This window comes from Linepithema humile, chromosome 1, assembly GCF_040581485.1.
Source record: "Linepithema humile isolate Giens D197 chromosome 1, Lhum_UNIL_v1.0, whole genome shotgun sequence".
Classification (NCBI taxonomy): Eukaryota; Metazoa; Arthropoda; class Insecta; order Hymenoptera; family Formicidae; genus Linepithema; species Linepithema humile.
The window spans coordinates 6,627,362-6,654,599 of record NC_090128.1 but is presented as its reverse complement, the minus strand read 5'-3'; the positions used below and the strand labels follow the sequence as shown (position 1 = coordinate 6,654,599).

The 27,238-nt window shown below is 42.5% G+C and overlaps 2 protein-coding genes and 1 long non-coding RNA gene across 9 annotated transcripts in view; 2 read left to right on the top strand and 1 right to left on the bottom strand.

Annotated features, from left to right (window-relative positions):
- trh (trachealess) overlaps positions 1–15,236 on the top strand; it is a 44,426-nt gene extending 29,190 nt beyond the window's left edge. For all 4 annotated transcript variants that reach the window (XM_067361150.1, XM_012379867.2, XM_012379866.2 and 1 more), the window contains exons 2-11: positions 4,886–5,124; positions 8,123–8,199; positions 8,708–8,797; positions 9,731–9,926; positions 10,042–10,166; positions 10,283–10,476; positions 10,996–11,102; positions 12,614–12,761; positions 12,838–12,962; positions 13,076–15,236. In XM_067361150.1, coding sequence (XP_067217251.1) covers positions 4,886–5,124; positions 8,123–8,199; positions 8,708–8,797; positions 9,731–9,926; positions 10,042–10,166; positions 10,283–10,476; positions 10,996–11,102; positions 12,614–12,761; positions 12,838–12,962; positions 13,076–14,442 — 2,668 coding nt within the window. In that variant the 3' untranslated portion in view covers positions 14,443–15,236. The remainder of the gene's footprint in view (positions 1–4,885; positions 5,125–8,122; positions 8,200–8,707; positions 8,798–9,730; positions 9,927–10,041; positions 10,167–10,282; positions 10,477–10,995; positions 11,103–12,613; positions 12,762–12,837; positions 12,963–13,075) is intronic.
- Positions 15,237–16,181: 945 nt separating this feature from the next.
- On the bottom strand, positions 16,182–26,523 carry Nrx-IV (neurexin-4). 4 transcript variants are annotated; one of them, XM_012379861.2, is made up of 11 exons: positions 26,391–26,523; positions 25,564–25,659; positions 23,362–23,558; positions 21,188–21,329; positions 20,735–21,105; positions 20,311–20,649; positions 19,752–20,226; positions 19,345–19,674; positions 18,947–19,252; positions 18,221–18,847; positions 16,182–18,035 (listed from the first exon to the last, which is right to left on the bottom strand). In XM_012379861.2, the coding sequence occupies exons 1-11, from the start codon at positions 26,455–26,457 to the stop codon at positions 17,173–17,175; spliced, it is 3,813 nt and encodes a 1,270-aa protein (XP_012235284.2). In that variant the 5' UTR covers positions 26,458–26,523; the 3' UTR covers positions 16,182–17,172. The 4 variants fall into 4 exon arrangements, with proteins under 4 accessions (XP_012235284.2, XP_012235285.2, XP_012235287.2 ...); XM_012379862.2 differs by lacking the exon at positions 23,362–23,558 and adding an exon at positions 22,536–22,732; XM_012379864.2 differs by lacking the exons at positions 25,564–25,659; positions 26,391–26,523 and adding an exon at positions 22,536–22,732 and having other exon boundaries at positions 23,362–23,501.
- On the top strand, positions 25,880–27,109 carry LOC137001928 (uncharacterized). Its single transcript, XR_010891742.1, has 3 exons — positions 25,880–25,894; positions 26,160–26,888; positions 26,977–27,109. It is a non-coding gene; the product is annotated as an uncharacterized lncRNA (long non-coding RNA).
- The last annotated feature ends 129 nt before the right edge of the window (positions 27,110–27,238 follow it).

Genomic DNA, 27,238 nt, shown 5'->3' with positions numbered 1-27,238 from the left:
GCATTTGACTCGGGGATCAATGACCGCAGTTCACATCTGACTTTGGCGACGGCACCGTGTCGCGCTACGATGCACCCTGCCGCGCGCGGCCACGGGCTCACGTTCCCGGAAGTTAAGACATCAGCACATCCGGATACGAGCCGTGGACGTGAGGTCTTTCGAAACTCGTGCTTTCTCCGTTAGCGACTGAGCGTTGACTGCTTAATTTTTCCGTCTCATCGATTCAATTTTTTTTTTAGAGTCGTATATTTTTCGAGTTTCTCCCAGTAATTTTATTTTTATAAATTTTTCTAATTTTTTAAATATTTTTTTCTCCAATTCTTAAATATCGGATAGCCGATAGAAATGTCAAAATTTTTGCAGAAAATATCGTAATGTTATTAATGAATTATTTTTGTATATAGTTTCTGCTCTCGTTATCGATGATATCACTTTTCTGCAAGCAATTGCAAAGAGCATCGTTATATTTTTCTGCGACAGTGTCGATCGTGATGATTTCAAGAGAGAATCGTCGCTCCGAGTCAACAATAACCGGGTATTAAAGAGGATATTAATGTAAAGAAAAACCACAGCGACGCGTCTTACGTTGTAAACTAGATTTGATATCGGGGGAGAGTTTGGGGTCGCGTCCAAAATGTAAAGGAAAGAAGAAACAGCTCTTACAAGTGCATTTACCGAAAGTTCTCAGGCTCGACCTCCGCTCCTCCGCATCGGGAAGCTCATCACGTAGACTTTAAGCCCTCCCTTATCTGCGCGTCATCAGGAGCCAACTTCCCTCCGTCTCTCTATCTACCCGCTCTCTCGCCCTCCCGCCCTCACGCTGTCGCGCACATCGCGTCTCCGACTCTCTTTCATTTTTTCCCCTTTTCCTTTTTTTCCGTTTTATTGTAGGTGTGTAGCGCATGCATGCATGCGTGCGGCAGCCGTGATTTACGTCCGCGGATGCAGCGAGCTGCTTTAGTGCCGGCGTTATTCCTCTCTTTTTTTCTTCTTTTTCTTTTTTTTTTTGGTTTATCCGCTTTCATTCAGATCCCGCCCCGTGTTCCACGGGAAGCGTTTCCTCGCTTGAGTCGTCCACCGCATCGCGATGCATTAGAATGCACAGTAGTCCTGACGGTATAACGATGAATTATTCTCGCCGAAAGTGTTGATTGTCGCAAAGTTGAAAATCACGTACGACTGTAAAAATTGTTTGGACGCAAACGATCCTCGCTCGGCTCGCGTCATTCGACAATGAAATATTTCTAAACTTAGCCTTAGTGCGCGATTGCGCAACACCGCGAATTTACACGCGCAACATTATCTCCTTCGCGCTCGCTTATAAAACCCGACATGATTCAAGCATTGCATCATGAATGAAATCGGACTGTGCGTTGGTCCACTAGAAGCGAGGGATGTATCGTGAATTATTCATGACATGGAATAAAAATATAAGCGACTAAGACAAGTGGTCGCAATACTTTTCAGCGACTTTGCGAAAGAGTTTGTCAGATCGTCGCCGTTCTTTTTTTTTTTTCAAGACCATTTTCTTCGTCCAGTTAACTGTCGGATTGAATTTTAAAGTTCGCAGACCGCGCTCGACTGTTTCCACGACACACGTCCTCTAATCGAGAAGCGACGTTTATGACGCCGGTCTCGAATCTAATCGCGGCGCGGCACCGTAAAACTTATTCCGCGCTCCTCGTTATCAGACGGTCAGCGGAAATGACATTTCTCGCCCAAACGGTACAAAAGCCCGGGCATTCGATAGCCGTCCACCCCCTTCGACCGACGGGGCGCGCGAAAGAAAATTATGTCGAAACTGGAGCCGTAACATTAGGAGCATTGTATTGTTGTGCGAGGCTACGACTCTCCTGGGAGTAGGTTGGAAGGTCCGTTCGTCCTTTTCCGACTCGTGCTCCTCCTCGGCGTGCACGCACACGACGGCGCGGGCACACGGATGCGGAAATACAGATGAAACGGGACATACCCTCAGGTGGTGCTTCGGACCGGCAAATGAATCGTTTAATTGAATTAGTCGATGAGCCCGTGTCGCGATGTGCATTATGATTTCTACGGTTGCCAATATCGTTCCCGCCTTCCCGCCTTCGTCACCGAGAAATCATATCGGAAAGCTCGGAAACGATCGTTGCCTGGAATTGCAAAGGGGCTGCAAGCATTCCCGTGCGATTGCCTACTGCGTGATAATTATATTATTCTTATAACGGTGCGATTATATGCAGAGCAGATAATTCTCGTAGCAGGTATATTTTATATTTATAGAATCGTGCTTTTCAATTTTGCTTTGCGTTATAAAATCGTGAAAATCATGAAGCACTTGTAATACTGCTGGAAGTTGTTTTAAATTGCGAAAGCAACGAATTAAAGATTGTTATTTCTCGAGAGACTATTAATGTTCGAAAAATTCGTCTAAAATTTAAAAATCGTATTTGGTTTGTTATTAATGTAAGCGTCAAATCAACGAGCTTGCTTCGGATTAAAAAGATTTCGCGTGTTCGTGAATCGAGATGGAGGGTTCTCGCGTCACGAATTCCATCGGCATAGGAAAACGATGTTATCAGCTCGGTAATCTGGTCGATTATTACGCGCAGCTGCCATTTTTCGTACTTCCAAGCGGTAGCAATTCGACGATCAGAGTCGCGAGAAACGAAGGAGGGAGGGTTGCGAATATATCCGAGGGTCGCTCGTCATAGTTCTCTGCTGAATTATTGATGGGCAGCACTTAGAAGGCGTGAGGAGCGCAGCGCGCCCGGCAGTCTTCTTGAGGATCGCTAAGGATACCGGCGATGGTTACGCGAGGGACCACTATCTCCGGTCCCGCGGGACTCTCGGGACTCACGAGCCCTCACCACCGTCGCTGCCCAATTCCAACCAATTTGACCGAAAGTTGGGCGTAATTTTATTTTCACACGTCTGCAGACGCTTTGCCGCGCACGGACCGGCCGAACGATCGGGCTGTACGAGGGCAGCTGCTTCGTGTGCTTAGGCTTAGCTTTTCTCCGGCTAAATTCCGTTCCTCCTGGGGAATGGATTCGGCACGGTCAAAGAAAAAAAAGGAACCTCCCTTCTTCTCTTGTATCCTTTATCTTTGCTCAACTGTCGGCGGAAATGTTAGCTTTTAATCGTCCTAATTTAGCATTTTTCTGAAGAAAAGCGATTTTTTTCCATCAATAAGTATAAAATAAAGAAATATAAACCTTTCAAAACACCGAAGATAGTTCTGCTAGCTTTTAAGCTTTTTTAGTTTTTTTATAATCGGTTTTTGAAATCGTTGGAGAGCCTTTTTAATCTTAGAAATGTAAAATCTATAGAAAGCCGTGTACGATTTAAATGCGGTTAGCGCACGTTCAAGTTTAGCGTGCGCTCGAAAATATAAAGGTATGTACTCTATCATTTGATGAACGCTGCAGAAGGGAAGAATCTGTCATTATCCCTTTGGGACGAGAACGAACACCCGTCTCGTAAGTAAGCGAAACTTTGCCAGGGGATCGAGTGTCGCGGAATGCCTGTAAAATGCCAAAACAAGATTCTGACACGGTGGCGGCTTATGCCGGGGATGCTCTTTCCTCTCTCCCCTTTCTTTCGTTTTTACGACTTCCGATCCCCGTTCGGGCGGCAGCGAGAATGGTCATAATGGGTTACCATCGTGTTGGCACATCGCGCGCGAGGGAGGGACAAACCCGATAGGGAAGAGCGCCGGGCGTTTTACAGTCGTTAAGCGCAATAGCGAGCGAATAAAAATCCCATCGCGTTTCGAATCATTTCGGCTTCAAACCACCGAACCTTCCGCCGCGCCTGTTTTCCACCGTCCGAAACGGCGGAAGTTAGTTAAATGGACGGAACTCTTAACTCTGATGACTTTCTGGGGACAGATTTCACGGAGTGTTACGCGCCTTTCGATTCACGCATACCGAATCGCTCTCCGGGTAAAAAGAGTTAGCTGCGCACGAAAATTAGCATCGTCGCGTGAAATGTCTTCTTTCGAAAATGTTAATGATTTTCACCTCGCATTTTTTGTCGCAAAAGAATGTTCAATTGCAATCGAACAGAATCTCTGCGCGCGACATCCGGGAAAAAAAGCGCTTCAACGCGAAGTGTCTACTCGCGCCAAGTCCGACAAACGATTCGCCCGATTAATGAAAGGTTAATGACCAAGAGGCACCAAGAAGCGGATAGATTTCGCGCAACGCGCACCGCCGTTCCATTGGTCGGCGTTTACAGTTTAAATGTAAAACCGGTACCGAGGGGCTGTCCATTGGGCGTGGTTACGTTACGTCGATGTTCACTCGCGGATACACTCGCCGGCTTGTCAGTAAACATGGGCTTCATAGCGTTTGAATAATGTATGCCGTTTAAGCGGTAGCCGCGCTACGACACATCGCCACGCCTCTCCTCCTTTATACCTATTTGTGCGACCGCATAATTTGAGCCTCGCCGCCGCATTTGCGCGAAATAACGTCCGCCTCTATGTACACCTCGCCATTAACAGACATCGTCGCGATGAACGGCGAAGATCCGTAAAAGGAGCGCGAACAGGAAGTTGGAGCGAATTTGCGGATCGATCGCCGTCTTTTTCTATCGCCATCTTATCGCCGAATGCACAACGTTACGATCGAGCGCTCTCTGTAACGTTTATTCATCTGTTAATTCTTTAACCAATAGTCCCGAGCCCGGTGAAACTAAGCCCGGTTGTAAAAGTGGTAAGCATTATCTGTACTCCGGTGTGCTCGCAATTGGTTAAAGGATTGAGCGTTTACATCCGGAATTATTTGAGATTTCTCTGGGGACACTCTGTACGTGCGATTTGCAATCCATAACTGCGTAGATTGTAATCTGAAGGAGCGCTGCTTCGTCGCTCTAACCAAGTGCGTTATTTGTATTACAGTATCTTGGAGCTGCGCAAGGAGAAGAGCAGAGACGCGGCGAGGTCGCGACGGGGTAAAGAGAACTACGAGTTCTACGAGCTCGCGAAAATGCTTCCTCTACCGGCGGCCATCACCTCCCAGTTGGACAAAGCCTCCATAATAAGATTAACAATTTCGTATCTCAAGCTTCGCGACTTCTCCAGTCACGGCGATCCACCTTGGACTCGCGATGGTCCACCGCCCAGCAAATCTGTCAAAGGTAAGTTAACGTAAAATCGCACATTTCACCTCACAAAAGGAAAATGAATTCTGATCTTACATTAAATTCGCAATTTTAGTTTCTTATAGATACGTCGTTTGGATATAATTTCATTTGTTCTTGTTTCTGTCGTATAATTATTACGATCTCGGATATTTTGTTACAATTTATTTCGATAAACGTAAAGTCGCACATTTCGCCACGAGAAATTAATTCTGATTTCTATAGTTTGCATCAAATACTCGATTCAAATTTTTGTAAATCTGTCATTTGGACGTAATGTAAGATTTTATTTGTTCCTTTTTTTTGTCGTTGCATAATTCTTATGATATGTAATATTGAATATTTTGTTGCAATTTATTTCGGTAAACATAATTCGGTCGCTCGGCTCGATAAAGATGTATCTGCCGATGATGTCTCTTGATGGATCAGCGTTTAACCTCGGAAAGGGGGAGTCATTCGGACTGTTAATAGGGATCAGGACCCATATTCCGTGGACCGAACTTTCTCTCTAGGGATAAGAATAAGAGAGGAAGTCAGCCGCATTATAATTCCTTTACGTTCGCGTCGTCTGCAGTAGAGTAGACTGCTATTGTGTCAGACATGTGCGAAATGCATCGTCATATTTTGTCGTGCATGCCATATATAAATTATTTTATACTTCTCGAGACACTGTGTACCAAGAACTTGATATTTTGGAGTTGAATAAATGTCCGTTGATCATGATTGATGGAAGTAAAATCAAAAATAGCGACAGAAGTAAGAAAGAAGCCGAGAGGCTGTATCATAATCGCGTTAAAGCTAGCAGACGTTCCGCCTGTCTCCGATTGCGAATGATGTCTTTTCGGCAGACACGTGTCTCTTATTTTCAGACAGAATCGACGTGTCGCGACGCTTATTGCAATTCGATTTGTCAAAATGTGCCTCGAGATGAGGAATTTTTTCGCGCAACACACGCTTTCCGACATTGCGATCTCCGACCAGTATTTGGCCCGATGAAATAATTTTGTGTAGCAAAATGTGAAACAAGAAAGATCGGACAATAGCTTCCTTAACGAAACACGCAAGCTCGTGGGCAATAGATCGAACTTTCAGATATCCTTTATAATTCTCCGGCTGACCATGCAGCCGGCGAGATTTCTAGATACATAGTAATAGAGAATTGTCGACAATCATCGAGCGATAGGATCGCCGCGGGTCTCTTTCATTTTCGTGCTTCATTTGGCGAGAAGAGGGAGGCAGCTTATTTTCGCTTCGTTAGTTGAAACGCGCTCCAAGAAAGATCAGGCTAATAGTCGAACGGTAATAAAAAAAAATGCGAGACTTTTCTCCGTGAAAATCGCCGGAGCTATCGAGAAACTTCACGTGTCGTGGTAAGCGCGTATTCTCAGAATGCAAGGGGTCTGACTTGAGTTAATATTTACAGTGCGGGAGGGTCGCGGAAAGATAGAAAGAGGTTTTGCACGTACGTGGGTACGTATAAAGGCTTAGGTACATCCACCACTATCCCCATGAAAATCTAATCACGACAACCCCTATGCGCGAGCTTCGCGTTACCAACCGCCAATGTAACTAAACTAACGAAATTGAGTTAGGTTGCCGCGCATCGCCGCCGCAACTCCTCGTCAAACTAAATCCAGTGCGCCCCCTCTTCTATTCGCGCCGCATGTCAGGGCCAGAGCGAGAACCTCTCGACTTAACCGAGTAAAATGACTCGAGATTTCGAGACAGGAGCTCTCGGCTGATTCGGCAGGATGCTCGGCGGGATGCACACCCTCCCGAATAATCGATTGACAGCTCCTCTGTACAATAATTACATAACATTTGCTCGGAAATACCGACGCCGATATTTTTCTAGCCGCCTGCGAACACCGTCAAGTTATATTTATCAAAATATTGTGATAAATGGCGGGAGCGGATGGACATATGAGCGCGAGGGCCGACCGGGCGACGAGGGCGAGTGTAATTTTTCTGATGACAATTCACTGTGATCTAAAAAATGTTTCGATCGATTAAGTTCAAGAATTTTCCGTGATGCGGGCGTTAATTATTCCAACAATTCGTTTCGTGCATCCGTAAAGATCAAGATAACGCGTGAAAGTATTGGCGAAAGGGGCAATATAATTGGGAGAACAAAGGCGTTCGTCAAGACGAAATCCAGTTAGATTATTCCGGCGTCCAGCTTTATACAGTAGGAAATATCGGCATTACCTTGTTGACCGAAAAACCCAAACTGGGGTCAGTCCGACGAGTCGAGCTATTCCGTCTCATCCCGATGGACTTACGAGATTAAGCGGTTCGAGCGCAAGTTTGATCGAGTCTTCTAAGTCTTTCATTACGAAGCTACTGGGGAGCGTGGGATTATTATTACGGTAAGAAGTAGCCCGTCTTGTGTTTGTTAAACGAGGGGAGAAAAGAAGGCGCAAAAGGGGTCGAAGCTGATGCCTTAACTCGGCGGCGGCGTACGTATCGCGTGAATCACGTATCGCTGATCAATCGAGGATACCTTCTCCACCTTTTTCGATGAGTATATGCGGACTCGTTGCAGCTATTCAGCTTCGCGTTACTAATACATATTCAAAAGGGTCTTGAATTTTCGCCTGACGATAATAAAATTGAATGCGACGATTGTTTCCACCGAAGGGACACTCCGAAATTGTTGCACGGGGAAATGTCGCGAAAAATCGATGTCGATTTAATTGTTCGGCACTGTGTTACTACACGCGGAAATTTTTGTATAAAAAATAACTGTGTACGGCAGTAGCCACGGACGGAATTATAAAAACTTGTACTATGTTTTTCATGTAATGGCCATAGTATTTAAACTTATAATTACGGCTACTGTCGTATCATAGTAATTTTTTATATAAAATTTTCTCCTTGTAACGCTCATTCGAAAGAATTATAAATTCTTCTGAGAAATCAAGAGTAATAATTACGCAGCACTTATATATTTCTACGTTAGGCGCGGTGTTCTCAATGTTGTGTTCATTCGCAGGTGCTAATCGAGTCAGATCGTCTACATCTACAGCGATAGATCATTTCGAAATTCATCAAGGTACCCATATATTACAGGTAAGTTTGCTTTCTTATTTCATTACTATAATGCTCCGCTGCTATTGATTTTAATACATTTTAATGATTCGAGTCGCATTAATTGTACACCGCAAGCGTTTTAATTCCTTTAATTGAAATTCTACAAATCTATCATCGAGTTTAAATCTATTTTATGTATTAAATCGGTGTAAAAGGTTCGTCGTATTCCCAGAATCGCAGAATTTTACATGAATTTTTATAGTCTAAAATAATCATTGTTGACTTTAATAAATTTTTTTTATTTGGAAACAAGATTTTACACGTATGATTAAAAAAATTCCGAGAATCTTAGAATGAAAATCGATAACTTTTAGAGAGGAGCGACAAAATCTTTTGCATCAATCTAAGAGAAAGTAATTCGTATCGCATAATAATATTGTCGACATTCCTCGCGAGACCGTATAAATGTTGGAAATTTATTTTTGTATAAGAGTTCGGGAATATCCGATCCAGAGTTTCTCAAGTGTCTCGTATTTTCTGTCGCCAGTCCCTGGACGGCTTCGCGATGGCTGTCGCGGCGGATGGCAGATTCCTGTACATATCCGAGACCGTTTCGATATATCTCGGCCTCTCACAGGTAAGCTGGTGGCTCGCCGCAGCGAGATGTCGACGGAGCGACCGGAGGTTGGGGGTGATCGGGTTAAGGGGGTACGCGTAGGAGAAAAGTGATAACGATAACGAGAAAGCGAAAGCGAATAAAAAGCAAGGCGGGCGCGCCAACGCGGGTGCAGCGTGTATCGTCAGCCGGAAGGCCAGAGATAGTAGAAAGGTTTAAAGGCAACGGGGGAGAAGGAAAAAGTTGACGGAAGAGAAGGAGAAATGTTGAAACGTTGAAGTGGTGGTGGTTGGTGATGCTGGCAGAGCGGAGGCGGCGGCAGCCGCGGCAGTGGTGGCGATGGTGGCGGAGGTAGCGAAAGAGGAGGAGGAGGAGGAGAAGGAAAAGTTGATAGCGTTGTAGAAGAATAAGGAGGAGAGGTCAAGGGAGGAAAAGAGGAGAAGGTTGTGCGAGTTGGCGGCCATACTGGCTGGCACGACGGTGAGCATGACATAGAAGGGGGGAAGGTTGGGTGGATGGCGGCGGGTGGAGGTGGTCGCATGCCGCTCACGTAGCCTCTGCACGGCGGCGTGTTCGCCATTCCTAATGCCGCGAGCGAGAAGGTGGACGGGGAAAGAGAGTAGAAGCGGCGCGGGGTAAAGCGAGGAGGTACGGGAGGTGACCGGTGTGCTAGCTCTCGGTTCTGCGAAGCTCGTGGGGCAATCAATAGGGTGTTTCGGGGATTCGGAAAACCGACGGAAAGCCGACGTTGGCACAAACATGGCCGCCGCGGTCGCATCCCTCGCGCCTCCTCGGGGTACCCCTCGCGCGAGGTACCCCTATATATCCCGAGTGCAACGGCACGAATGTCTCACGTAGAAAGAGGGAGATACGGGTCTCTGGTCTCCAGCGGCGAACCACCGCCGTCAAAATGATTCCCGTGGTGAAGGAAACAAGATCGCTGCTTAATTTCAGGTAGAAATGACGGGGTCGAGTGTCTTCGATTACGTCCATCAGCTCGATCACGCCGAGGTCGCCGAGCAGCTCGGCCTGGGCCTCACGTCGTCGTCCTCGAGTACCTCAGGCGCGCACTCGTCGAATTCCGGCCTCGCCTCGCCGAGCAGCGGCGCGTCGGAGGAGCATGGTTCGTCTTCTACCGCGAATCCCGACGGTAACTCCTCGCGCCATCGTACGAATGCGCGTTTATACCATTCGACATAATACAGCGTAGATATTCGAAAAAGTTCGATGAAACTCAATTTCCTAATGCATGTCTGTGTCTTCAGTGTCCTCGGTAATGTCGTTGTCGTCGACCGGACTCTACAAGGGGTTCGATCGAGCGTTTTGCGTTAGGATGAAATCCACCCTGACGAAAAGGGGGTGCCACTTCAAACAATCGTCGGGTTATCGGGTAAGCGAACTCGCTCAGTGATTCTTCGCAGAAAGTCAGTCGATGCCGTTTCATGCACAACGGTAGAACTGTGAGATCTATAAATTAATTTTGTATTTCTGCACACGCGTACGCAGGTCGTACTATTGCTGTGTCGTTTGAGGCCGCAATTCACATTTAGCCATACGAGAAAGTCCGCGCCGCCTTTGATGGGCATGGTCGGATTGGCGATTGCGCTTCCGCCGCCGAGCGTACACGAAATTCGTCTCGAGACCGACATGTTCGTCACACGCATCAATTTCGACTTCCGGATAGCACACTGCGAACCAAAGTGAGTATTGTTTGCACACATTGATTCACATACGAGAAAAGTAGAATTCTGCTATTGCAGCGAAATCAACAAAATTTCGCTGTCGTAACTAATTTTTCGATATATTAGCAAAATCTGTTTTGTTGGCTGAGTAAATAATCTTTGCCGAGTACATTTATTCGTAAAAAACACATTAATTTGCTGCTAGAACAAAATAATTTCTAACAAATGCATTTTGCAGCGAAATTGTCGCTGCTAGCACAAATTTTGATGGCACGATGAAAATTAATTTGTTACAATAGCGATATAATTTGCCAAATTATTTTCAGTAAATAAAATTAGTGTCCGTGATAAATCTCTTTTACTGTCATATAATAAATAATATATTTTGCTACTATAGCATTTACTGCGCCAGTAAATTTTTTTTTTCGTGCACGATTAAATACGAGAACGTAGCGCGGATTTTCGCTTTTACGCGCACACACGGACAAATCTGTAAATGGCTGTTTACAATAGGAGCAATATAATTCGTATCTTCAGGGTTTCCGAGTTGCTGGACTACACGGCCGACGAGTTGACGGGGAAGAACCTGTATACGCTGTGCCACGGTGAAGACGCGCATCGCCTTCGGAAGTCTCACGTGGATCGTGAGTATATCATGAATTATATTCGCCGTCGTAAACAAAGTCGCCGAATACCGTTTGCACGATCGCGTAAAGTCACACGAGTGCTTTTCATCGCGCTTCCCGAATATATTCTGTGTAATGTTCGGAAGAATGCACGCATTACGAATTACAGTTCGAACGACAGTCGCGTACGCGCGCTTAATGAACTTGTGACTCTAAATTGCATCGCCATTATAATACGTAATTAAGTCATCAGTGTAGCCAATGATTAGAGAACTGTGGATATAACTTTTTATCAGTATTCTCGATGCATACGACGATGTGCTTTTCCACAGCGATTGCCAATAGTCTGCGAGGATGCGATACATGCGTCCGAATGAATAATAAAAGAGATAGAAGCTTACGAAGTAAAGAATAAATAAGGGGCGATAAAAAAACACACGAAGGAAAGAAATAATAACTGCAAAGATGCAAGATAAGTTGCGAAATTTGCAAGGAGAAGTAAGTCGGGGAGGAATCGTAACAGAGATGTGTGAAGGATCGAGGATTAAATTCGCGTGGAGCAAAGATTAACGTCGAAGGATCTCTTTGACTCTATCGAACGTGATAATGTCGGACCGCTAAATCAAATCAGTCAATAAGAATCAACATTCTAATGTCGCAATTCAATGTTTTATGTATAAAATAAATTCGCTTTCATCTTCGTCGCATTCGAGAAAACATTTGACGAAAGTAGAGCGGTTAACGATAACGTTATTCATATGCATACGTTTTTCCAATCAACAAAGTCGATAGATCTGCCACGCAGAATTTCTTGCTCCTATTGTTCTAGGGAAATACTTGTGGTGAAAGAACGCGGTGGGTGTCAAAGCTGTCCGGGAAGAGAGAAAGTATTAATACGTTGGTCTTTTCGACTGCGCGCGACCGCTTGCTGATTTAGTAAGTACGTATCTGTTTGTATTTGAACGTTTCAGATCAGACATTTAGCCACTCAGGCATGGGGATAATGTATGAATATCGCTCCTTCTCTCTCTTTCATTGATTGTTTTCGAGATAACGCACGGTAACGAAAGTAACGAGAGCACTTGATTCCTCAATGAACGTCGTCGCGTTCTAACATGGCTCGATCCCTCGGACAGCGACAAGATATTTCCCGACACAAAGCAGCACATTGTCAAAGACGGAAAAAATTGTCGATAATCATCTTATTCCAATCGGCTTAACAAGAAAATTATCCCGACGGAACGCTCTTATCTCCTGCACGACGAGGCTGCAAACGCCACTTCTAAGAGCATTATACAGAGATAGAATCGAACATATGCACCCCGAACGATTGATTAAGATCCGCATTCGCAAGTATATGGAATGCTTCTTTCTCTTCCTCATCGTCGTACAAACGGTAGCTTCGACGCTAATTGCAGTGCAGTTTCGAAAGGCGCATGGAAAGATTGACGAACTCACATTTGCAATGAATTTATTTCTGTAGAGAAATCCGATGTCTTTGAGAAACGTATAGCTACGATTAATTTCAGTGATCAATAAGGGACAAGTACTGACACATTACTATCGACTGATGAACAAAAGCGGTGGATACACGTGGCTGCAGACGTGCGCCACCGTCGTGTGCAATACGAAAACGAACGAGGAGCAAAATATCATTTGCGTCAATTATGTTATAAGGTGAGTCGCCGAAAAGATTTACGAATCATTTTCCGTCAAGTGACTTCAAATCTAACCAGACGCGTGTCTGTTGCAGCGGGCGAGAATACGAAAACTTAATTATGGACTGCTGTCAGCTGGAGGACGGCATCACCGGCGTGAAGCGGGAGGACACGGCCGGAAATGATCCGGAGAATGGATCGCCGGACGCCGACAGAGGAGGTACAAAACATTCTTTGATTTAGCGAAGAGTGCCATTTCTACGGGCGTACGTGCGCGTGGAGTTCTCGTGTTCTCCATCTTGAAGCGATATGCGTTGCGACTTTTGATTTCAGAGGGTCGTAGTCGAGGCGGCCCTGCGAATCAGCATCAGGAACAGTCTCACCGGTCGCCGCCTGAGGAGCGAGAGGAGAGCCACGGGTCGGAGAGCGAGAAGCGCGGGAGTCGGCATCACGACAATATCGCCCAGCTGCAGCAGGAGTCGCAGACGGCCGTCGGGAATATCAGCACGCTCGTGGTGAGACTGCGCGGCCACAAGCGGAAAATCCACGACGACGACAGCAGCTCGAACGAGGAGGAGGACGAGGAGGAGGCCGCGGTGAAGGAGACGAATAGCGAGAGGTCGCGCGCCCTCAGTCCGAGCGCGACGTCCACACACTCGATCTCGACGACCGAGCAGACTCTCTGCGCGACCAGCCCGAAGGCGCCCCGTCGCGCCGAGAGCGGCAGGATGGACAACGGCGCCGAGAGCACGGGGACGTCGGTGAAGGATCTCGAGCAGGCGATGTCCAAGCACCTGCCGGGCAGCTCGTTGAACAAATCCAACTCGCCCGCGACGCTTCACCAACCGACGGACTTCAGCACGGACGCGCTGCTCAAGCAGCAGCAACAGCGGAGCACGATACAGTGGATCGGCGCGCACCATCATCTCGGCCACCTGAGCCCGCAGCAATCCGCCGCCGCTCCTTTGCCCGCCTCCGCGCTCCTCAGGCAACTTTACGCCGCCAACCGGGAGAGCGTGATACGCGCCAACGTGCATGGAATCACGTCGAGCGGCGGTTCGCGCGCTCCCACGTCGGCCGGCATCTATTACCCCGGCGAGACTGCTCCAAATGGACCTCTGCCCACACCGCCGGGTTCCGAAGGCTCCAGCACATACGGCGAACATCAGTTTGTGCTCGCCGCGCACAATCAAAAGGGATCTAACGGCACTAGCTGCGCCGACGCTTTCACCAGTCTAGTTTCATCGTACACGACAGCTACCGCGGCTGGCTACTCGGTGGACTATCACTCGGCGATGACTCCGCCATCGTCGGTCTCGCCACGAGACAAGCAGCAGCAGCAGCAGCAGCAGCAGCAGCAGCAGCAGCAACAGCAACAGCAGCAGCAGCAGCAGCAGCAGCAACAGCAGCAGCAGCAATTGCATCCCGTGAATGTGATAAGCAGCTACGAGGGCTCGTCGGCGTACGCCGATCCCGTTCTCCGTCATCAATACGAACCGGCGCAGCCGTTACCTTTGAAACCCCAGGTGTACTCGGCTACTGTTCATCCGAGTGCCTTAGACGCCGCGGCGGCGTACGCCTCGGCGGGTTTGACGGAACAACCGCAGTTCTATCATCATCCAGCCGGCAGCGCCGGCTTCCACATCTATCATCCGAGCAACAAGTCGACGGCGAACGGCTGGTACACTTCGACGTCCTAGTGGTCCCAACCGTAGAGATTCCACCATCCGTACGCGGAACCACGTGTACTTAAGCGACTGTAATTAAAAACCCAAAGTCCTCTCCCTCGTGCATATCAGTGATACGCTGTTTCATCGCTATCACGATCACCGGCGAGCGATCCGCGTTGGATCGGCAGGTTTTTCCCTCGCCGTCCCTTTTCTCCCGAGTCGTCGGACTCGGCAGCGCGCCGCGACGCATCCGATGCGTCGACCGCGCTGCAACAATCGCTCTCTTCTTCATTATGTAGAACGATTTATTGTAATATAATGAATAAATTATTATATATATGTTGACTTTTCAGAGATATCTGCGTAAATATGGAGCCAATTGAAAACTTATGCGTATTCTCACCGTGCGTGTTCGACGTGATCTGACGTGACGCTCAAGAGATATCATGATATCTAGAATTCGCAATTTTATTATACATGTGATATATATCGGCAGCAAGTGAGAGAAAGCAGCATCCTTGCATCGCGTTAAATATAACTGAGCAAGCGCAATCACTGCTAACGCAGTCCGCGTGAGTGCGGTTATTTGGAATATTTTGTATCATATTTTGTTGCGGAATGATTTTCATAAGATGAGTAATCTTTATGTTTTCATAGCGTTTATTTTAGAAGTTGTAGAACGAGAGAAAATACTGAAATTGATTTCAATGTTACACGAAGCGTGTTCGAAAAATAGCACGACTCAACAAAATTCGCTATTTCTATTAATTTGCGTTAATTAATTTTTGTTTCAGTTGATTAAACGTCAATGAATTTATTTGGAACATGCTATGTACAACTGAACCATCCCAGAGAGTTTCTTGTTGCAAACTTTATTCACAAATTTTATTTTGAACTTCAATTTACAATTGAGAAGGTAAAGTAGCTTCTCGGCTCGATTCACTCATATTCGACGTAACGAATTGTTATTTGATCACATTTTGCAGTAAGTATATTCAGATTTGACGATCACATGATGGGCACACGTGAAAGATGATATGATATTTATATAATTGCGTTACGCCGCTGTGTGTGGAAACACACGATAGAACAATTTGGAACACGAGTGATATTAAAAATAGACACTTTTATTAAATACGCACAGAGATTCTTGACTTCTTCTTAGAACAAGAGACATTTTTGTATGTACATTTATAGACTGCTCCGGCGATATTATCTTTCAAGTATCAAATAGATGAAAATATAGATATCAAGGAGGCACACGTGAAAAAGTCGACATTGCTGAAGGTAATTCTTTTACAAAGGTTATTGTATTTTAACATTTCGACCAATTGTTTTTGAGTATACGTGTAAATACAGCTTACGTGCCTGAATATTCACTCGCACAGCATTATTTTACTCAACTTCTTTCACACTTGTGCTTTTGCAGATTAAAAAAATTCCGAAATACATTCGTAACGTCCGCACGCGAGCTTTTCCAGCGCAAACGGTGATGGCTGAAACTTAATTAATTACGTGATTATTTTGCGCTACTCGCAACAGTTGCTGATGAGACAAATCTGCCAAGTGAAACATAAATAATAATTTCCCACCTAATCCTCGACACCGGTAAGTAATTAAAAAAGATTATTTATAGCTGAAAGAACATTCGGGATCTAAATAGCTGATCATACGAGTTCAATAGTTACTTGTTTTTGGAACTTTTTGGAACTCAATGTGTGTGTGTGTGTGCGCATTGAAAAGTATCCAGGTAAAAAACAATGCAAGAGTAGAAGTTCATAGATGATTTATTTAATTCAATTTTGTTCTTTATATAAAAAAAGATATATATTGAGATTCATTGAGATTATTATCGTTCTCTTCAAGCCTGAGTATCATTTTAGCAATTTGTTCATTCGAAAGCGCGACATGCATCTTTGTTTTCATGGTTGTTTAGAAATCGTTGTACAAGATATTGATTTAATAGTAAGAAATAACGAATGTGCTATTCGTATAAAAATGACTTATGTACACTTTCATGGTGTATTACATGCTTGTAGTATATAGTAATTATTATCATTATTGTTATATTATTATCATTTCTTGTTACTGTTATCATTACAATTATCGTTCTTAATATTATATTAATATTAAATTACTACGGTGACGTTACAGATCTACACGTAAAAAAGTAAACATCTGTAAAATATAATCATAAACAAGTAAAAATAAAAAATAAATCTAAAAGAAGTTTAAAATGCACTTTGGACGGTGAACGTTACAACTAATACTGTGAATCGTTATAAAACAGAAAGAATAAAAACAGAAACGTAAGTAATTTATTTGCCAGTAAGATAGCTTTGATAGTTAAAATGGCTTTGTACATGGTAATCTCTATTTATATTACATAAAACTCTTTTATACCCGATTATAAAAATTTATATATAATTTACCACCATGTTAATTGTGCCGTAACTATTTAAATTTTTTTCTCATTGGCACACGATAAATATGACCGTATCACAAAACTGAAGGAAATCATTCGTTATAATCATATTTAAAGAAATTTGTAAGAGATTTCGGTGGCCAAATATTGCGAGACTAATCACGTTAAAAAATATAAAATAACAGCTTCTGATCGTTAACATTATCTAACGCAAGAAAGAAAAATAATAGTTGAACGGGGGCAAAAGAGATATTTTTACTCTTACAAAGATGTTTATAGTATTTTAGATTAAATTAAAATGTACGTATTACTTTTCTCGCTTACATTTCGACGTTTCAGATAAACCACTCTTTCTTTTTCTGAACTTGATGACCAGTGGCGGAGTTTACAACCGCTGAGTCCGGGTCTAAGGCTATCTCAGCACCCTTGTCTTCTTGCGTTAAATACTCTCCTTTATGTCTAGACATATATCTACCTATAAGAATAATCATGATCACAACCGCGATCAGAAGAATTGCTAGTACACTGCCCAAAATGGCCGTGTCAGTCTCATTGTACGCGGCTCTGAGTTTTTCTTCGTCCAATTCCGGCGGCGGTCGCGTCTCCACGATATCAGGCGGATGCGTGATCGGTTCGATGCCGCAATAGTCTTCGGTCACGGTAGAACCGATCGAGCGCACGTTACCGGGTCCGTTCTCTTGGAAGAGTAACTTCAGCGGGTATATATCGTCGAATTCGATTCGCGATATGCAACCCACGAATCCCGCCGACATAGTTTCGTTCCTGCCGATGTACATGTATTGGATATTGTTGAATTGCGCGTCCGCGGAATGCTTTATGTCATAATGAACAGTTTGCTCCTCGTAATCATCGACCTGTATCACCAGAGTGGAGCCGGAGTTCCTTCTACTGATTTTGATGTCGTGATATTGTCCCGTGCCGAGATTATTAGTCTCTTGGCCGCCATACACTACATCCTGCCGCTCGAAGCCGAAATCGAATACCACGCGTAAGCTGCCGCTGTTTGAAATCATTATAACCATATACTCTCCCGAGATATTGGAAAATAGGCCCATCAAAAACCCTCTCGGGTTCGTCGTTGTAAAACCAATGCGTATATTTTCAGAAATAGTGGAACGCCAGGTGCCCATGAAGTCGTACTTTATCATTGAGCTGGATCGCATAGTCACACCAATTTCTGAAAGTAACGAATGAAACTCAGGTTGGTACGATCATTATATTAACATTCACATTTAAAACTCTTTTTTTTTGTTGAGTTAATCCGAAAGTTCTTTGGATTTTTGCCTTTTATTAAAAAAAAAAAAATCCGTAGAAACTTTCCGATCAACTCAGTAATATTAATATTCTTTTTTTTTTACTCACCATCTGCACAAATCGGTCCTTTGAACGCGGTCCATCGACAGTCGCACCAGTATCCGTCGTATCTCTCGTGGCACGTGCCGTTATTAAGGCAAGGACTACTTTCGCACCTGCCGACGCAATCTTCTGTGATGCCGTACAATCCGCGTCGGGCGTAACTTCTTAAATCTTGCAATTGCCCGTTGAGAAGCAGCGCTCTTATGCAACCGACAAATCCGTCCCTGTAATCAGTCGTGGCGCCCACCACGAAATCGGAGGTGAGATGAATCGCTCGCACAGGGCCCGGAGGTTCTCGCACTTCGTTCTTCAGCGCCCCGTCGATGACGATGCGCGCCTCCTTGCGATTTCTTTCCACCGACACGGAGTGCCACTTGTTATCAGCCAAATTGTAGGACGTCTGCACGGTAACGGTGAGCGGTCCTCCACCGGCCACATACTGGAAGGTTAATTGATTTCCGGTGGTTATGGAGACCTTGATGTAATCGTTGGGACCCTTGCTGTGAATTATCACGGCGTCCAAAGTAGTGGTTTTGAACTCGAAGTAAATATCACCGCTGTGGCCGATGTCAAACGTCGGTAGATTTATGGTGGAATCGGCTATACGGAATGTGACCATGTTCTTGAACAAATCTGTGAAAAGATGACGGTACGTGTGACATTTGTTTCAATTTTATTTCACTAACTCGCTCCGTTTCTGTACACGTACAGAAAACAGAGATACAAACTTACCGTCGCCTTCGCAAATGAGCGGACCTAACGTATAACGACCCTCCTTGTCGTCGAGCGGCGTACCCGTGTCACCGAAACGCAATTGTTTCACGGGGAGATGCTCCTTCTCCGTGATATCCCCGCCGTCTTCCAACCATCCCTCCAAGCCGGAATCGCAGTTGCACCACTTGGTGGGGTCCCCGCAATTTGCGTATATACCACATTCGCATTTTCGCGACCCGGGCAACGCGCCGCCCCAATAATCCATCTTCTGATTGTTGCGACTCACCCACCACGAGTTTGGTCTGAAATGATCTCCTTGAGAAACTGAAAACGAAGATTCGCACAGAGGTAAATAAGAGATTCAGTATATTCAAGAGATATTTTACAGAGATTGCGAATATTTAAAGGCAATTTACCTGGCGAGTTAAATAATTTGGAATGCTTGCACGCGTAATTTATCCTCTGCCTGCAGCTTATAGATCGGTTTAGTAGAGCCTCAATTTGATCGAAATCAGCGTCGTAATTAATTTCCTGTATGAAGCTACCAGGCTCCTCGAAACCATCGACGGGAGTGACTTGTTCATTGCTGTGATGTAAAACCGTCATCACGCGGTCATCGGTGAAGAATTCGCAAGTGACGGGGAACGGCTTTAGCGGCCCGCTGCCGTCGACGTCGACCGTGATCTCCGCTTTCTGATTTACCGGATTCATATTCTTGTAGGCCTCGCACGAGAGAGGATTTAGTGCTGCGCAAGTAAAACTCCGTTAAATTCTTCACCACAAATATTTCCACGTTTTGTACTAATGCACAGTGTATACTTACAGGTGTGACAAACTGCGCCCGCGTATCCGGTATTGGCACACTCGCAGAAGAATTCATCAGAGTTTTGATAGCAGACACCATTGTGCTTGCAAGGATTTGGATTGCAACGGTCCGCCATTCGACAAGTGTCGAACACAATCTCGTTCTTGCAGCAATACTCCTCTTCCTTCCAGTCGGTAGGTAATTTATAATTGCCGTCGACACTTATCATTCTCATGCAGCCGACGAACCCGTAGTTGCTTCCCTCTCCGGTCATACCGCCGATCATGTAAAATGATCCAGTCGACATTGACAGCTTGCGCTCCGTTTTCATCGGCCTGCCGTCGACATTCAAGACGAGAGAATTTGTCGCAATCGTCAAAATCACCTGATGCCACTTTCCATCGTTGAACTTTTCGTAAAAGTTGTCCAGAATCACAGCTGGGTTATCCGCTGTTTTTATGTCGACCTTCAATTTACCTTCTTCCAGGAACAGCTACACACAAAAAAAAAAAGAAATAAATTTAGTTGCCTCTATTTTTATAAAGAATCATGGAACGAAATGGAGATTGTGCACAACCTTGACGTAGCCCGGACTCCGGAATTGATGGTAAATAATTATTCCTCGCTCCTCGTACGTTCGGAACGCGAGAGAGATGTTGAGAGACGACACGCCCTCGTACCCTTTCAACCTAGCGTAGGATCCGGGAGTCAGAAATGTGACGGGTATTATTAGAGGTTCCGGACAGCCGTAGTACGTATGAGCCTTGAAATACTTCAAATTTTCACCCACGATCTCCGACTCCTTCAGTTCGTGAATTATATTCGTCGTGTTGAGATAAAAGTTTTCTATGCAGCCCGTGAAATTCTGATTCACCACTAAACCGTCCTGCTTGTTAGGCACGCCGCCGATGTAAAACTGGAAGAAATATTGATTCCAAATGAATCCAAGCATCATTATTTGGAAAATCACTTCTGTTAAAAAAAAAAAAAACCCCACTCACGTGTTGATTCAAGTCCAATCGGTGAAACTGTCCCTTTACTCTACCTCGGATCAACACTCTGTCGACGGAGAACGAAATATCTTTCCTATTGCGGGAGAATACAACATCGTGCCACATATTGTCGTCCAGAAGACTGCCAACGGACAGACTCGTCATAATGCCGGATCCGAGATCGAGGTTGAGCAGCATTCGATTGTCGCGTAATTGCAAGGCTATATAGTCGCCTTGCGTGCCACGAGAATACATTAGCACACCGTCGGCGTTGGTGGTTTTAAAACGGAAACGTATACTATGCCTATCGGTTTCGATAGGTTCTCTAAGTAGATCCATACGTATGAGAGAGGATCCGTTGAAGGAAGCAATATCAGACACTGAAATAAAGCAGAAGATTTATCATCTGGATTTGTGCACGATCTTAAAAGAGAAACAGGTGTGTAATTCGGTATTTCGTACCGTAGTCGCATCCGTAGAGTTCGACTCTCAGCGATATCCTGTCTTGCCATCGCGTTGGATTTATTCTTATCCATTGCGCGATTATTGGTATCTCAAACTTGTTAAGCTTCAAGCTATTTCCATCTTTATTACCTTTAAACATCTACAGAAAAAAGACAAAGTTTTAGGTGCTATATCACTAAATCGATATTTCCCATTTATTATCTCAGTCTCGCTTCATAATTAAAGCCACAATCATGCAGAATATAATTAAATGGCGTGCATGCTTCAAGTTGAAAATAAATCTTAATAAAAATACAAAAGTATCTGTCAAGAGTGGAGAATTGTCTAGAGATTGTTAACGTTTCAATCTACCAATATTATTTAGAAATTTTCAAATCAATTTAAACTGATTTAACCATATATTATGTGCATTCATTAATCAGACAAATGATCGATAGATGACTTGAAATTTGCAAATTCTTTAAATATTATTAATTGTGCACAAATGTGTATATTAGTGTAGCTAGACTGTTAATGGTGAAAGAGATGCTAATATTAAGAGCAAATATATTATAATCCCAAAATATTATCAACGTACATATGGTGCCATCGTGATAAATCAAATTCGGAAGATATTGATTTTTTCCTATTAATTATATATATTTTATTGCTATTTCTTTATTATCTATTTCTAGCATAAATTCCATACATAGATTTTTTTGAAATAAATGAATAAACTGCATTAAATATCGAATGGTATTGGGATAACTTATTAACAGTTTTCTTAGAATATCGTAAGTTTGTTTTACGATTTTCTCAAATTTTAGCAGTGCTAGCAAGCAGCGCTTCTTTAAATTTACAAACATACGAGTTCTATTAATGAGTTCTTTCAATATTATTATATGGCACTATTAATTTCAAATCTTCAAACTGCAATAAAGCAATTATTAGAACAGAAGATTCCAAATAGTATCTCTCAAAACATATAAGTTTTCACAGTGGAAAGTTTAATGGAATTTCTACGATACTCTTACGAAACACCATAATACAATAAGAGTAAAAAATACCGTATAACATGCTAACTATCAAAATACATTACGAAAGAATAAAAAGAAAATATCAAAGGTAAACTTATTTATTTTATCGGAATATATGTTGTCAGAAAAGTTTTTAAATAAGAAAAAGACTATTAGCAATATTATTGTACAATGTTGCAAATAGCTCTAAATATATTAATACTACATTTGACATTACACAAAACTGTTCTCAAACACAAATAACGACTTATAAAAAGTTTGTAAACAATTCAAACTATACTTTCATATACGTGAGAGTAGAGCAATTTTACACTCCGTGAAATTAATACCTCATCTACACCGTCCTGATTTTCAAAATTGCTCCATGATTGACCATCATCAGAATATTGGATAAGATATTCTGTCACGTATTCTTTAGTATAAGCCCGCCCTCGCGTAGCAACGCTGCGTATCTCATATCTGGCCCCCAGCTCCATAGTAAGATGTTGATTGTAACTGCTAAGTTCTGGCGACCACGCGGAATCTCCTGCAAAGCCCATCTCCATGTCCATATGTAGGGAAGGAAAGTAGAAGCAAAGCAAGCAAGTGGATATAGGAAATAGAATGATTCAAGGATCATAATTCTTCACTTCATTTCGTATAACTTGCTAGTTGCTCTAATTTCACAGTTTATTTTTTAATATATATATATATATATATATATATATATATATATATATATATATATATATATATATATATATTATTTTGCATCGAGATAGGTGTTTGTGTGATATTAACAAAGAGAATAATAAAACATAAAATAAGTATGGTAATAATTGCAAGAAAATGATTGGTGCGCAACAATATATACATAGATGCGAAGCACATCGAAATACTCACCAACAAACCTCCTCATATTGCTCGTGATATTAAGTTTTGACGAGTTAAGATGCTCAACACAGTCGTTCTTTGTACACACGTCCATTGCCGATTGTTAGACTACTTTCTACGAATGTGCATGTGCAAGCCCCATGTTAGTTTTATGCGGGTTGATTAATTATACCATCCCATGTGTTAACTGTCCCATGCTAACTAATCCATCATTCTAATCCATCATCATGTTGAAAACAGAATGAAGAGCGAAATGACGAGCGCCGATGAAAATAAGCTTACCTTCGCATGGCCATCTTCTTCCTTGTAATCCTGGTAATCAAGACCATTGGTACCGTAACTAATACGATACTCCTTAACATACTCGTTCTGTGACGATCGTCCTCGAGTTGCTATGTGTGTGATGTTCATCACTTGGCCCAAGTCGACTATTAAATACTGACCGAAATCTGAACTGCTAGCCGTCCAAGCGTTTTCGCCTACACCACAACATTTATGCATGCATGCAACTCAAGGTAAACTCAGAAAATACGTAAACTTAAGAAAGTGTTTACAAATAACGAGACAGAAATAGCCGAATAATTAAGTCTAACAGAGCCTTGCTTTTATATCCAGAGACAAATGTACGATTACAAATTTATACATTGCAAACTCAGACTTTGCAGACGTAGAATAAATATTCTTTTCCAAAATTATATAACAATTCTCGAGGAAAAATGTAAAAAAGTTATCAAAATTATTGATATACGATTTTAATTTTTGGATTACATTAAAATTTTTTACGCTTTTCGATATAAAAATCACAAAATACAAAAGGATATATTTTTTATAATTTGACAGACTGTAATATATTGCATATGAAGTTCTTTCTTTAATATATTTATAATTTGTCAAAAGGTAAGAAAAGAAATTATTGGAAAGAGTATTGCTTAGTGTGCTTTATTATTTCGCACTCGAATATACAATGTATAATGCATTTATCGTTATTACTATATTAAAAAATATTGTCTTTCGTTACTATGGCTTTTCTGATTTAGCAAAATATTGAACCGTGTATTTTGAATCTATTGGAAAGAGTGGAATTGCGCGCTCCATAAGTTTATTATAATCTATTATCTCAAATATGTTATGTGATTGTGATGAATCATCGTTTTCTTGTAATGCTACAGCAACGCAATGCTGCGAGTCAAGCAAAGTTTCTTCAAACAACCAATCTTGCTTGATTCCATCGATATATAGAACTGTATCAGTTGTAACAGAGTCTTTGCTCAATTCGGAATTGGTTCGAAAATCCAGACTTTTTAGATCAACTAAAACGCCTATACCAAGCGCTTTAAGATAGCTTTCTTTCAACGCCCAGTGTCTATAAAACATAGATATTTGTTCTATTTCAGATTTCTCTGGAACAGAACCTTCAATCTCTTCCCACTCGGCCGGCGAAAAGTTTCTCTTCATCGTATTGAGAAATTCAGACATGCTTTTGCCCCTGATATACTCTAATGACATAACATCTACGCCTAATTTTACATTCCTAATCTCGCCCGCTAAGACCGTGTAAGAGCCGTGATGGGAAACATTGAAACTTACAACAGTGGAATGATCTTTCAATATAGGTCTGTTGTGCTCGTCTCTGATAAAAGTAATTTTGTCGTATGGAAGACCTGCGTACTCATTCACAAACTTTCTCATTAATAATCTACCTACAAGGGAGGCTCTTACATCTTTACGATACACAAATTTCCCTAATCTGGCTTTCTCGTCGCTCTGTACACAAGCAACTGCATACTGAAACTCTCGTTCGCTTGGATTCCACTCTTTCCAATTAAATGCCCAACGAATGACTGACGACATTCTAAAAGTATTGACACTAAGCATAACCACTAATATTATTTAATCGCAATTTGCGTATCCTGTGTGCTCTTTGGTTCGTTTGGAACTGAACTTGGTAGTTTTAAATTGTCTCTGGTTATAAAAGCATATATTTTTCAAGATATCTTGTCTAAGATACTCTCCGGGTTACTTGCTAGAATCCACCTAAAGCAAATATAAATTTATTACACTTTGCTTCAATCCAACAAATCATTACTTATAATGAAAATAAAGTCGCTCAAATACAAGAGACGAGCACAAAATAATTGAATGATGTGTCATGAGATCATATCTACTTCTCCATAATTGACCATAATTGTCATAATGGTCGCCATGTCATGTCAGTGCCCCCAGTGCTAATTAAATTTTTCAAGTCTTATCGGAATCCATTGAAAAATAATGCATTAGCAAAATCAATTGTAACTATTAATTATGCAAATAGAAGCAAATATAGCACGCAATACAGTTGACAACAGAGTTTACTAATAGGATTTACAAGTAGAGAGTAAGCAAGAAATTACTACCAATACATATAAATAAAAGAAATAATTGTTTAACAATTTATACCTAATAATGAAAACAAAATCTAATAATGAAAAGAATTCTTTCTCTCACCATCTAGCCTGGCGTTCTTTGGACCTCTTTCAGGTAAGGAACTGGTTGCTTTTATATGAGCTCTATCCAAAAGAGCAATGTTGCATTCGTCCTCATCTAAGACACAAATTTACAACATTGCTTTGTTAAATTGTTAAGTTTTATACCTTTTTACAGACTATTTTGATATGTACATTTTTTACAGATTATTTTGATATGTACATTTGAAAACAAGGAATATTAAAATTCCCATAAATATGATAAAATAGCATTATAAATTCACTATTCGATTACAAGAAATTTGAATAACTGAAATAAAACAAAGTGTGCAAAATATAATGCAATCTCAAAGGTAAGATTTTGTAGTAAAACATATTCCTCATTGTATCAAATATATACATTTACTAATTTACTATACAGGGTGGTCCATGGAACTGGGCTGGGTTCTAGCGTTTGTTCTGTTGAAGATAGAAAAAAATAGTGGAAACAAAAGTTAAATGGCATAATATAAAAAATTTTTCTATCAACTCATTTTTTCTATCTTTAATAGAATAAGTGCTAGAACCCAGTTATATGGACCACTTTGTATATTATTGCATTAACATATATATGTATAGATTCTTGATATAGAAACCAAAAATCGCATTATTATATAAAACATATGATGTTGCAAAATATAAAATGCAGAAAAACGGACTGCCAGATGCAAAACGCAAATAACGCAATTTAGTGTGCTGTTATGCATCTTTACTTGGGTTAATGCTAGTACGAGCACGCCATGTTACTTCGGGATGGGCTGGGTCATGCCAGGAAGTTAGTTCGTATTGTAGCGGTTATATCGTACTTACAGTATGTATATGCGAATGAGCTTGCCACTATGGCGAATATATACACAAGACACTTGAAAGCGGTCATCGTATCATCGCCTTGCACTACAAAATGCTTCTTCCTTGAGAAAATTCCTCGGCTACGCCGATGATTCAACCAATTGAGCGAGAATAACGTTGGACCACGCTGCAATCAATCTACCTTGTATACTTCGTTTGGTCGAAATTATCGTTGAACACTTCTACGTCTGCGTTCGCGGCTAGCGTACGCATTCCGCGCCAGACCTCGGCGTTCCTTATTTTTCCAAAAAAAATCTCACTCAATTCCGCTCTGATCCGTTACAACACTAACCGCGCTCACCAATGCACGCTGATACACGCCAATGACGTGAATCAACTTGAATGACGTGATCTGATATGTGCCGCGCCTTGGCTTGATTCTTTCCGGTGTATTGTTGTATTGAATCGATTATTCGACGTCACAGGTGTAAAAAAATAGGGAGTCCGACAATAAGGAAGGTGCGCTACGCCATATTATTGATATGGAAAACGTGGGAAATATAATAATTTAATATTATTAGTAATAAACACTCGTTTTTGTTCATAGCCAAGGATGCCCCATCGCGTCCAGCGAATGTCACCATCTAGCGACGTCGCGATGAAGCGTTTAGTGACGCATTACCGCTGGATGGCAAATAAAAAATTCCTGATTTTTTTACCTGCAGCCAAAGGACGCCCTATCGCGTCAATTTTCTATGGTGCCATCATCTAGCGGAAGTGCACCGTAAACTTTTAATAAAATTGGCAAAACTACCATACACGATTTAATTTTGCATTGATCATTCGACTTGGAGCGGAGAAAATGGTAT

Coding starts and splice junctions, on each gene's coding strand:
- Nrx-IV (XM_012379861.2), bottom strand. CDS start 26,457: ATGACCGCTTTCAAGTGTCTTGTGTATATATTCGCCATAGTGGCAAGC. Junction 25,660..26,390: donor CTCATTCGCATATACATACT/GTAAGTACGATA, acceptor TTTGTGTCTTAG/ATGAGGACGAATGCAACATT. Junction 19,675..19,751: donor GGGCGCAGTTTGTCACACCT/GTAAGTATACAC, acceptor TTACTTGCGCAG/CACTAAATCCTCTCTCGTGC.